The 13,449-nt window shown below is 45.5% G+C and overlaps 1 protein-coding gene across 4 annotated transcripts in view; it reads left to right on the forward strand.

The window, feature by feature from the left end:
- GRIA1 (glutamate ionotropic receptor AMPA type subunit 1) overlaps positions 1-12,744 on the forward strand; it is a 318,241-nt gene extending 305,497 nt beyond the window's left edge. For all 4 annotated transcript variants that reach the window (XM_060092085.1, XM_060092084.1, XM_060092086.1 and 1 more), the window contains 2 exons: positions 4,588-4,722; positions 12,544-12,744. In XM_060092085.1, the coding sequence (XP_059948068.1) occupies positions 4,588-4,722; positions 12,544-12,744 (336 nt within the window). The remainder of the gene's footprint in view (positions 1-4,587; positions 4,723-12,543) is intronic.
- The last annotated feature ends 705 nt before the right edge of the window (positions 12,745-13,449 follow it).

The raw sequence follows: 13,449 nt of genomic DNA on the forward strand, positions 1-13,449 counted from the left end.
AACATGAGTTCTTTTTTTGCATCCCCTAAAGAGGTTAGTCTCTAGGGAGAACTTATAAAAGACATGATCCCAGGCCCTCTAGGAACTCCTTAGCTGCCTCGCATCTCTGGGGGTTGGGAGGACTGTCAAAAGTCACTTGGTCTGGGCTTCCCTGGTGGTGCAGTGGTTGAGAGTCCACCTGCCGATGCAGGGGACACGGGTTCGTGCCCTGGTCTGGGAAGATCCCACATGCCGCAGAGCGGCTGGGCCCGTGAGCCATGGCCGCTGAGCCTGCGCGTCCGCAGCCTGTGCTCTGCAACAGGAGAGGCCACAACAGTGAGAGGCCCGCGTACCACAAAAAAAAAAAACGTCACTTGGTCTAACTCTCTGTCCAGTGCTTGAATCCTTTAGATGAACTCGTCAGCTACTTCCTGAATGCATCCATGTTTGAGGAACTCACCACTCTCCATAGCAGGGCATTCCACCTTTGGACAGCTCTATTGATTTGAAAGGTCTTCCTTTAATTCAATCAAATCCACCTTCCTATAACTCCTCCACTTTGGTTCTCGCTTGTGAGTGAGCCTGGCCAACCACTGAGTCTCCACTCCCAGGAAATAACCAACCACTCAGGAAAATGGCACCTAGGCCAAAACTATAAGGTTTGGAAAAGCACAAGAGAAAGCCTACTGGAGCAGAAAGGCTAATAGGTAGAAGAAGGGTTGGACTATTCTCATGGCCTTGAAAGACAAAGTCAGGTTACAGATTCAGCATGGGATGGATTGCAAGAGCCCCTAAAACTTCAGCCGTACACACATCAGGAAATCTGTGGAAGGCAGAGGAAAACAGAAGCTGAAGCCTTTACTTCTTGGGGGTTCAAACTCTCACACCAGGAAGAAAAGAAGGAACGGAAGCATTTGAAGCTTGGTCCAGATTTAGTAGACCTCACGTGATGGGCAGCACCAGTCTCCATAGGAGGGGCTGGTCTTATAGCCAAAGACCTTGGCTTCTCCTTAGAACTTTCTACTTACGCCATTAAAAAGCATCAAGTCTCTCTGCCTCAGACCTGGCTCAACCCTGCCCATGAAGATTTAAGCCATCTCTGCATTCTTGGAAGGGAAGTTGGCTCAGAAACACAGAGGGAGTCTGGGACAGTCCCCCATTATGTGGGAAGAGCAAGGAAAAATATGAAAAAGAAAAAAAATCTCTCTTGCACATGGGGAAGGTGACAAAACAAGACAATAGGTTAAGGGGAACAGATGAAGGGAGGGGCCTCGTCACCATAACAACAAGCCCAACAATTCTGAAAGATGGGATTTTTATTTTTCTTTTCACCTGTCATTCTTCTCAGTACTGTCACTCTCCCTGCTCCTGGCAGAAGATAAGTTTTGAGTTTTTCACACCCACCAACAAGCTGCCTGGCTCTGGGGAGTGCAGCTGCTAAGGGAGAGGAAGAGAATGGGGTCTTCCAGAGGGTGCTCAGGAGACGAGGATTCTGTCTTTCACCTCCCTGGTCAAATCTGGGAAGCATGTAGCTTCCTCATGAAACATGAACATGGCTGTCTGTACACAAATGTGTCAGAAAGTCCCCTCTTACATGGATACAGAGGAATCAGAGCTCTGGTCCTTAAATAAAAGGAATTTTTGTTCCTGCCCCAGGATACCCATCGTATTCCAACAGAGGTAGTCGAAGAGAGTCATTAATGGCAGCTCAATGGAAGGCTATGGTCTTGGGCCTCCAGGAGGGTGGGAGGGAGACGCAAGAGGGAGGGAATATGGGGATATATGTATACGTATAGCTGATTCACTTTGTTAGACAGCAGAAGCTAACACAACACTGTAAAGCAATTATACCCCAATAAAGATGTTAAAAAAAAAAAAGCCAACGGCGCACACAAGGGAAATTAGAAACCTTGCCTAAATGCAAACTCAACTATGTGGGCTAAGAAGACACCAAGATCAGCCCTTCATTCTACATCCTATCAAATTATGCCAAATTTAGACAGTAGGGCTTCATCTACGTTTGCTTTCTGACACTGGTGGTGATAGGGCCCAGGTGCTCCCCTGATTCTAGAGGTCTTCCCAGGATTGTGTGAACATAAAGAAGGATCAGTAGCACTGTGTCCCGCAAGAGGTGGCAGTGCCCATACCATCTGGCTGCCCTCTTTGTGTGGCATATGTCCCCTCACCAACATACACTGCCATCCCCATGGACCAGAGAGATCTCCTTCATTAGTGAGGGATGCTCTCCACCTCCAGACATAATCAAATTCTCAGTCATTGGACCTTCCTCCTTCTGCAGATACACAGAATATGCCTCCTATTCCCACTTCCCTATGAAGATCTGACCATACTTCCTTCCAAGATACATTAGAAATGGACATTCCACATTTTACATTCAGGGAGGCAGATGGCCTCTTCAGGTTTTTTGAAGACAGTAACAAAAAGAAAAAGATGCCCACCACTCCCTTATCCTTGAAGACAATCCACAACCAAAGTGAACTTGAAAAGACCATGAGGAAGGAAATAGAAACCACTTTGGTGACCAGGAGGCAAGATGCACTTCAGCTACTGAAAGGCTGATCAGCTGGTGAAGTCAGCGGGACTCAATCCTTTCCTCCCGGCCTTCTTGTCTACCACCTTCCCCCAGGCCTGCTCCCCATCCATTCTCTCTGAGCTTCACTGTCAACCACTCTTTTCTAAGGTGTGAGCTGATAAGATATTAACATGCCTCCCCACCACACAGAAGAGTTTTATAGGAACTTCTATAAACCGTAAGTCCTCCAAGAACTCTAAAGACTTACTTTCCAGCAGAAATTACAGAACTCCCAAACAACAAAGAGGGAGACATTTTGAGCATTCGGAAAAATCAGGCCAAGTGGGAATTTATTTGTTCAGCCAACTCTTGAACCAAGCACCCAACTCATTTTTGCACATTTTCTTTATCAGGCCGTGATACCAGAGGAGGAGAAATTCTACCCCTTTGAATAATCCTTTCCACTGCTTCCAAAGCCAGACTATGCCTTGCCAAGTGTAACCCATATTCAAGAACCATCTGCTTTAGCAATGCAGGAAGCCACCAGAGGGGTATGCTTTAGATAATCCTACAGCTCTGCTGGCCCAGGCTGCTTCTGGGGAGGGAAGGGATGCTGCTATTTGCCAGCTGCAGTCCCCAAGCTCAGCCCTGCTGAATCCTGTACAATGCACCAAGTAGAACTAGGGCAGAGGCCACTGACTTGGTCAATTACTGACCCCTTTCCCCACACCCAGACTCCAAAAGGCAGATGTCAGAGGAGTCCCTAGGACATGACATTTCACCTTTTGCGTGGCTCGCCTACAACCACACCTGAAAAAGAACACATGGAGAGATGTAAAAGCTTTATCCCACCCAGTGCCACCAACCAACCTACCAACCATGCCATGTGCCTGTGCCAGCTGAGGCGTGCATTTCATTTTAATTTGATGAGAAATTTGTACCTGAGCAAACAGTATAAACAAAGGTGTTCGAGCCACTGTGACATCTGGGGATGAGTATGCTTCTAAGATTTAAAGAGGTTCTCTTGCCTGTGTCAAGAGTTTGATTGATCCCCCTCTCCCCAAGCCATTACCTTCTCCCATGACCAGCAGTTTTGTTTGGTTGCTCTCACCACCTGGGGAGATGTTGTCCCTCAGTCCCCCACTTTTGAACCCCACTAGAGGTGACAGAACTCAGGGATGGTCTCACTAACGGATGACCTTTCTCAGGCTCCACGAAATGAGCTCTGTCCACCTCCTACTGAACATGGACGCTTGTCCCCACGACCCTAGGAATTAAGTACCCTGTTCCACGATCCTGTTCATCCAGAACCAGTGCAAGATCTTTTAGCCCAGGCAACAGAGCTTTCTAAATTCAGCTACCCGAGTCTGCCTACAGTGTTTTTCAGCAAGCAGCTCCACGAGAAAAATGACTCCAATTAAGCATAATTATTAGGATTTAATAGAGTCATTTTTCTATCTCAGTGCCTTTTTTCTATTACAAGCCCCTCAGTTTTCTTTTTCCCTCAGTTGGGACTCAGCACAGTAAGTTAAAGGTATACATTTGTTGATCTTTATTATACATAAAATAACTGTCTTATTAAATTGAATTCAAATGCACATCTAGGAGAAAGTTCATTTTAAGTACCAACTCGCAGGCATAAACAATAAGCAAGGCCAATGCGTTGCTGAGCAGCCATGGGGTTGTGGGGCAGGAACTGAGCTGAAAAGGAAGGGACACAGTTTCCTGAAAGAATGGAGTAAGCGCAAGCGTGCAGATCTTGGTAGAAGCTGCCCTGACTTCTTGTGTCTTCTCCCACCCTCAAACGTGCATTGGGGAGGAGGGGAAATCTAACTATACATTAAATGTAAACAGGGATGCTCGAAAAATTGTTATACACACATATGCTCGCACATGCATACATTTTTTCCTGGGAAATGTTTAACACACTGTCAATAAATACAAAGCCTTTCCAACTATTGTGAATGTTAAAGAGGGTGATGGGGTTGAGTGTATGTGTGTTAAAATGCTGTTTCTTGGATGGTCTCTAGCCCCTTGGCTCACTTGACTCTCCCCCCACCCCCTCCTCTTCCTAGGACAAGACAAGCGCTCTGAGCCTCAGCAATGTGGCTGGCGTGTTCTACATCCTGATCGGAGGACTTGGACTAGCCATGCTGGTTGCCTTAATCGAGTTCTGCTACAAATCGCGTAGCGAATCCAAGCGGATGAAGGTGGCATCGTCTTCCCAGGCCTTTTTCCTAACTTGTTCTGTGATACAGCTGGGTTTTCTGGGAGTCCTTTTACTAGAAAGGGTGGGGAGTGGCGGGAGGTTGAGGTCAACCCGAGGCGTGGGATGATAGGAAGCTGTTTTGAGGACGGTGACAGGGAAAGACACAGCGGTGAGAGAAGAAAGAAGATGGCGTGTGTCAGGGTAAACACAAGGCCTGAGAAAACAAATGCATGAGCCAGAGATGGGGGGCTGAGATGAAAAGTTAGCAGTTAAGTGGGCATTCAAGATAGTGTGAGGCAAGAGTGATTGCTACAAAGGCAGATTCTCCCTGAGGTCACGTTAACTGAAGTGTAGCTCCCAAGATGGGGTGGGGTGGGGGCGGGTTAGTATCCTCCCTCTACAAGGTGGATGATCTTGCCATGCTCGGTGAGGGAGGTCTTTTCTTAGCCACCATATGGTAAGATGGACTTTGGCAAAGAGGATCATGCCCCCAGAATGGTAAGCACATTAATTAGATGACCCAAAACTACATCAAATAGAGCTGAAGGCAACTAACTGGAAAAGAGAAGAATTATGGAAGATATGAGAGCTGTCTGTAAAAACATGAAGATTATTCAGGGGGGAAAGAAAATATATTAGTTCCGTGGCATCCCAAAGTATACAACAAGAACTAAGGACTAAAAGCTATGGAGAACAGATATGAACACAGTAAGTGAGATCTACTTTTCTTTCAGAGCTACCTACCCCAAAATGGGATGGATTATCCCAATAAGCAGCAAACAGCTCATCACTGGAGGTATACACATAGAGGCTGAATAATTCTTGACAAGGCTATAGATTCAAGTATCCAAAGGGAGTTTGGATTAAATGACCTTGAAGGCCCCTCACATAGCATCATTTAGTTTCAGTAAGAAAATATTTTTGGAAGGAAGTGTTCTTCATGTGAGCAACACCATAAGCAAGACATCATGAGGAGGAAGAGAGCACTAAGACACAATCGTAACCTTCGGCATTTTTAACAAAGAGTGACACAGGAAAACTACCCTGGGAACCAAACTGTGACATAGAGACGAAGGCCTATAGGGATATACGGGAGGGAGGAAATAGAGGAGGCTTCTAGGAAGAACCAGAAATTAAGAGGAAGGACAGTGGGATTCCAACCAACAGAAGTGGAAAGAAGCACAGTCATTCTGAGCAATGAACCTTAGGCTGTTACCTTGACTTGACTAGACTAAGAGGATTCATCAATAGGATTTGCTCTCCTAGAATCTCAGGCTTTCCACCCATGCGCCTTTATGCAGGTCAATCGCTCTCCCTGTCTTCTGTCCCATAGGACCCATTTAAAAGGCAACTTCCCAAGATATAATAACAAGGAATAATTAAGGGATGATAAGGTGATGGTATTCAGCCAGGGAACCTAGGAGCACTTCCATCCTACCCTTGACCAAGTCATTCAAATCCAGGTCCTCTCAGAAAGGACAAAGCACAGCAAAAGCATGGGCCTTAGATCCTAAACGCAGTGTAGACCTCCAAGGAGCTTGGCTGGACACAACAAAGTCTCCTAGAACCTAAAAAGCTTTCTTTGCCTACTCCATCCAAAACATAAGCCTCAAGACTCTCCTATCTTACCCTCCGAAGTGAGGAAAGTTTACTCCAGAGGCAGCGAGGGGAACAGGAGACGAACTGGGTGAGCACAACTTTTACAACCCTCCAAAACCTTCCCCATGGGCCATGACCCAAACCAGTGTCGCAGGACTGGCCCGGTACACATCATAGGAACTCCCCTAGAACATACTGCAGTGTAGGGTCTAAAGCAAGGCTCTGGCGACTGAATGTCTGACCACAAATCTTGCCTGTTCCTCATGTTAACTGTGTCATCTTGTGCAAGTTTCAATAGCTCTCTGATCCTCCTTTTCTATAAAATGGAGCTAGTGGTAGTACAGACCTCATAAAACTGTTGTGGATTGTATGAAAAAATTGATACAAAGGGCTCTGCAAAATGCTTGGGCCATAGTAAGCCCTCAATAAATAATAATAACTAGAATTTATAATAATATATTATTATTAGTGGCCAGCTACAGCCTCCTTAAGACTTCCCTTTTATAGCCCCTACTTATATGCCCTAGGCTTTTTTAAGCTACAGAGATTGTCAGTTCCTTAAGGTAAGGAGGTGTGTCTGATTTCTCTTTGGACATCCCAAATACATAGGGTAAGTATTAGTAAAAATTAACATGGAATTGTATCTAGAGAAAATCTCTTGGAGGATGAAGTGAGGCATTGGAAGGAGCTGCTGTTAGGTTAAGCAAACACAACCATCAAAACCGCCCAGCCTGGAAGCACACACAACACCATCCAAAGTGCTTTTTGTTCCCATCTGTTTGTACTCCCAAGATCTGATGAGACCAGGCATCCCCAAGCAGGAAAGCTGGACTTCCGGCCCTTACTATGGGATGACCATGTCCCACTAATCATAGTCAGTGCCAGGTGGTGGTACCAGGGTGGCTAATGACTAAGATCCTCTTAAACCTGTACAATGTTGACCTTCACTGCTGAAGTCACAACATTCAGGTAAACACAAGAATTCTTATAAGAGGCCACTGAAACATGTCATAACTTCTGGGAGACATTCTCACCCTTCCCTTTCCAAAGAAAATATCGAATTTCTCAGGAGCCAACATCAGGATCTCTTGGAATCATTAATGCAAGGTCTTTCATCACAATCTTCTATAGTTAATTCCATTGGTTGGCATAACTTCTGTCCAACTCACCGAGGCTCCTAATAGAATCATTAATCTTCCACCTGCAGAAAAGATGCCTCTACAGTCCTTATTAGTTAACCCAACCCTTAGTTTTCAAAGCTCCATCAACTTCTCTCTTATCCAAAGGAGACAAGTGAACACATTCTGCTTGCCTCTCAGACTTCCCAGGTTTGCAGTTCTCTTTATCATTCTGTACTTTGCCTTCTCCAAAGGCAGATTAACCCTTTCCAGAAGTGCAGCCTCCAGCCTCACACAGTGGACCACAATGACAGTGTCCAGGGCCTTTGGCAAGAACCTTCCCTCTTGTTTCTTTCCTTAGTCACAGTATGTGGCCAACTCTTAAGACCTGGAGCCCCTAAACCTAGCTCATGATCAGCCTCCTACTTCTCAAGAGTGTATAAGGAGCCCTTCCCCACTCTGCATGAAAAAGAAGAAAGAGGAAGAGGGGGTGGAAAAGAGAAAGAAGGGAAGGAAGGAGAGAGAAGAAAGGAAGGAATAAAGGAAAGATATCTCTTCAGTAACTTCCATGTTCAAAGCACTTTATATACATTTTCATTAACCCTGTTCTTGCAATTCAACAGATGAAGAAATACGGGTTCTGAGAAGCTAAGTAGTTTTTCCAACAAGGTCACATAAGCTCGGAGCTGGACGAATAGGAATTAGACCTCCAGCACGGCCCCTGCAAAGCCTGGGCTCTTGGTGCCAGCCAAGCTACTTCTCGTAAATTTCTCTCTCCTCCCCAACCACATGGCAACAGATAATTTTTATCACCTACTACCTCCCATCAAAACCCCACCCACAGTGCAGAGACAAATAAGATGCAGCCCTTATCCTTAGGTTTGCCTGATCTAGCTGTTGAGGCCATCCGTGGGATGTGATCCTTTGCTTGTGCATTATTGAGACCCTTTCCCCTTTGATGTCACATGAGCAGGACACAGAACAAGTGTCACAGGGATGGTGGGAAGGCACCCTGCAGGCAGTCCTTCCACAGAGACATATGGAGCACCACTGCCTGCTAGGCATTGCTCAGCACCGGGGATACAGGCAGGAACAAACCAGGCACAACTTCTGATTTCAGGAAGCTGAGAATTTAATTGGAAGACAGAAACAAGCAAATACGTATACGTTCAATGAGTGTTTGAAGAAAAAGGTCCATGCTCTCAAGTCCTGATCAGGGAATGGAGTCTGGGGCAGGACAGACAAGCTTCCCTAAGAAAATGATGTTTAACAGACTTGAAACAGGAAAAGAATTAACCAGGGGAAGACAATTGCTACCAAAGGATGCACAAGTATCCCAGAGCCAAAGACCAGAACTCTTGCCCAGAAATGAGCGGAAAGCCAGGGAGACTGGGCACAGGAAGACTGAGGGAAAAGGAGAGCATGGGAGAGTTGGGGACTCAGAGAGGGACTTCAGTCGACCACAACATTTCAGGATAATTGAAACTGTCATACAGTAGCAAAAATATAAAACCCAAGACATACTCCAAATTGAATAAAGTCTCAGATGCCCTGTCCCTCCCCTCTGCCCAGGAAAACAGACAGGAACCTGAGCCCTTAGTTGATATCAAGGACAACCAGGGTGTTTATTATTCACCACCTTGCTCCCCCAAAGAAATAATCCCCAGCCGCTCCCACCCCCAGGAGAGCCTGCTGAGTTTTCATAATTGTAGTGGCTGTGCTGACACGGGCTGTGTCGAAACCACACATTGAGGCTTTGCACACTTCCCTGCAATTAATGCACAGCTGAGTGACGTGGTCAGGCGGAGGAGGGGGGCATCCTCCACAGCAGGAGGTCCCTCTGGCTCTCAGCACGCATGCTAGGATGAGGTCATCACCCAGGGCTGAGCTTTTATTAGGCTGTTCTATGACAGGCAGAGGCTGGGCAGACTTTTCTTAGAAAAGCAAGTAGCTGAGAAGCTAGGATGTAATCACTGTTGGAGAAATGAGTCTCTGAAGCACCAACTTGGGGGACTTTGAGGTTGGACTTTTCGCTCACCCTTTTCTCCCTGAGTATCAGTTTCAAAAACAACTTATAAGGATGAACTTAAAGAATGGCTGGTATGTCAAGGATGGACAGGAGAGAACCTCAGTTCCTAGAGGCAAGGGGAGAAATGACATCAGCTTACGACTGGTTAGCTACAGGGGAGAGGAGGACCCACAGTCAGGAGGTCATCCACTTTGACCCTAGGTCACAGAGAACTGTAACTTGAAGCAAGTCAGTAACAAGTCCTCAGTTTCTCTATAAAGTGAAATCAACTCCATCAGTGTGTTTCCACCTCGCTTGAGTATTAAAATCACCTGGGGAGTTTATAAAACTCCAGATGTCCAGGCCACACACCATACCTATTAAGTCAGCATCCCTGGGGTAGGTCTCAGGCATCAGTGGCTTTTTTTCCCCAGAACTCCCCAGATGATACCAACATGTGGCCAAGTTTGAGAACTAGTGAAATAGTCATTTTTAGCAGTGCTTCCCACTCCAAAGTTTTGACTCTATTCCTCCCTTCTCCTGAGATTAGAAAGAAAGCCAATAAAGCAGGTAATCTCCACCATCAATGTCAGTATGGAGTCACTGACCTCTGAGAATCCTTCACCTTCCTTGAAAACCAATCCTGAATGATATGAACTTGGAGGGTTTTAGCTACATGCCTGGCTAAATTATCTCAGATTTTGATAGGCACCAATAGGTTATGACACCAGCCTTCTCCTTTAAGGTGAATTTGTCAAGTACCACCAACTTCCATGGAATATTACGGAAATAGGTGAGACCTTTTGAGAAACAAAGCCCAGGGTGATCTGTATGAACTTTAAACTTTTTTTTTTTTAATTAAAGGGGTGTGGCAAAGAAAAATCAGAAGATAGACATTCCAAGCTAATCCATAGAAGGTTCCACACTGCCCACACACAAAAATAAAAAGTTATTTTCTTTTTAACATTTTAAAAGTGAGAATAAGTGACCATGAATTCCTCATGTTTTCTTTTCACATTTCCCCCATAGAGCATCACAGTGGTGTTTATGTGACCTTGACTTAGAAGAATGCTATCCAGGTCACACTTCCTCTTCAGTGAAGGACAACCAGGCAGAATGTAAATAAATCACATCCAGGAGTCTGAAGAGGAGACAGAACCCATGTGGGTGGAGCATCATATGGGGCAGATCTGTCTGAATCATGGATTTTTTAAAAGAAAGAGTATTTTAGGGCCTCCCTGGTGGCGCAGTGGTTGAGAGTCCGCCTGCCGATGCAGGGGATACGGGTTCGTGCCCCGGTCTGGGGGGATCCCATATGCCGCGGAGCGGCTGGGCCCGTGAGCCATGGCCGCTGGGCCTGCGCGTCCGGAGCCTGTGCTCCGCAGCGGGAGAGGCCACAACAGTGAGAGGCCCGCATACCGCAAAAAAAAAAAATAAAATAATAAAAATAAATAAAAAAAAGAAAGAGTATTTTAAAACACTGTCAGAACTGCCAGTAATAAGAGGATCCTCCCAGCATAGTAGAGCAGAAAGAGTAACAATTGGGTCAAAACTGCCCTGTTCACATCCGTGAGGCCACAGTAGGTTGACTGATTTCTCTGATCACTAGAATCATGCCAATGTGCAAAAGAGGAAGCCATCACCTTTTTGAGAATGGCCCTGTGTGTTTGGCTTTTCTTAGACAAATTCAAGGATATCTATTGGGCCTCTAACAACAAGCTAGACACGCTGGCAGGTAGCTAAGGATTGAGAAGACATGGCCCTTGCCCTTCTCCAGACATTTAGTTCTCTTAAAGAAGACGGAAGTTACATACTTGAAGCAGAATCATTGCAAGCGAATATATAATGCATGAGTACTGGCAGGGGTTGGGGGCAGGACTTGCTGGGGCAGTCTAAGACAACTTCAAGGAGGTAGGAACAAACTGAGTCTTGAAGGATGGGTGGTTGATCTTAGAGAAAGAAACCTCTCAACTCATATACCCCTCAACTCATTCTCCTTTGTGTTGATGCCCACCAAGAAACTAAGACCTACCTCAAAATTTCTATAGGTATCTTTCAGCAGGAAGTTGGAAGTGATAGGAAGAGGGTTTAAATTTCATGTCATGAAGCTTCTTTCTCCAAAGGATCTTGGAACAGAACACTTCCTCTTGTCTAATAGGATATGGTTCTAATTACAGATTGTGGTCTTGAGCATTCTCTCTAAGTCATCTGATCCTCGGGTGATCAGTGGAGTTCTTTTCACATCTAGAATTCCAACATTCTAGAAGTCACAAGTTTTCACAAATCAGTAGCACTGATCTGATGTGTTGGTTTAGAAGTACAGGTTACATGTGCTGATGGGAAGCAGATGACGTGCAGATATTGATCTTTGGAATTCATTCTCACTTTCTTTAGCACATGCTTCTTTCCAATTACATTATGCTGACCGTATTATTCAAACAAGTCCGACATTCCCTTAACACATACTGCTAGAGGTAGGATAGCATTTTTCCAGAAGTAAATCAGAGGTAGTTTTAAATTTTCAGCTAACAGTGATACACCCTCAATTTTTTGTTAACATTTCAACTCATTTTTCATGCAGTATAGTACCATTCTTGCTAATAAAATCAGTAGGTGCATAGATAATTACATTTTGACAAACATGGAGACTTAAAAGGTCTAGAGAGATAAGGAAACAAGCACAAGGTCACACAACTAGCTGATGTCAGATCCAGGGCTAAAACCCAAGATCCCTAAACCCCATTTCTAGAGTCTTCTACTTGGTCGTGTTGCTATGTTTATTATCATCAATACCACCATGGATCTGTTGTACCTTTAGAAATCACAGAATATAAGAACAGGAAAGAATCTTAGAGATCACCCAATCCAGCACACCTTACTAAACCAAGAGCAGGTGAGGTCCAGAGAGGGGATCAGACTTGTCCAGAGCCACAAAACAGTTTTGTGGGTTCGTGGGAAGTCAAGACTAGCATCACACATTTGGGAAAAAGTTGGATGGGGAGGAGAGTGGGGTGACATTTTAACTCCAGTGTTGACTCATTCTCCTTGCCAATCACTGCCAAGGACCTGGGGAAGAACCCCCGGTCCTCCTGAAAAGGGTTTCTGTTTGATCCCACAGCAATCCATCAACGAAGCCATACGGACATCGACACTCCCCCGAAACAGCGGGGCAGGAGCCAGCGGTGGCGGTAGTGGAGAGAACGGCCGGGTGGTCAGCCATGACTTCCCCAAGTCCATGCAATCGATCCCCTGCATGAGCCACAGTTCAGGGATACCCTTGGGAGCCACCGGATTGTAACTGGAGCAGACGGAGACCCCTTGGGGAGTATGCCCAGGCTCCCCCAGTTCCATCCCAAACCCTTCAGTGCCAAAAACAACAAAATGAAATGCCACCGCCACCAACCACCATGACCACAAGGAGGATGATTCAACAGATTTTCCTGAAGAATTGAGAAAACATTTTGCCGCCCCTTTTCCTTTTCTGATGTTCTTTCACCCTTTTCCGTTTGCTAAGTGAGGATGACAAATAACACTGTACTGCAGTAAGGGGAGAATAACCCTGTTACATAGAGCCTGTGTCTCTGAACATGGAGTCACTGGCACACTAATGAGGAAGCTGTCCTGTTTTCTTTGAATTCGGTTATTCATGTGTCTTAGTGTGTGCACTATGTATTTTTTCTTATTAATATCCATGGTTTGCAGGTTCTGTTAGGCCTCTTCCTTTTCCTTCTTACTCCCAACTCCCTACCCATCCCACTTTAGTTTAGTTTTTAGTTTAGTTTTCAGACTGGAGATTCAAGATTCGTTCCACCTGACAAGCAAGCAAAAGGAAAAAAGCAATTTTCAAACGAATTCATCATGGGAGCTCTCCAGATTCCCCTCCACCCAAGCCGTGGGTGGAGACCGATGCTGTTGCAGGAGTGGGCTGCCTCCCACACACAGGGCACTGCCTAGGCACTGATTTAGTTGAGAACACGTGTGAAGCAACTCAAGACCCAGGGTG

This window comes from Mesoplodon densirostris, chromosome 3, assembly GCF_025265405.1.
Source record: "Mesoplodon densirostris isolate mMesDen1 chromosome 3, mMesDen1 primary haplotype, whole genome shotgun sequence".
Lineage (NCBI taxonomy): Eukaryota > Metazoa > Chordata > Mammalia > Artiodactyla > Ziphiidae > Mesoplodon > Mesoplodon densirostris.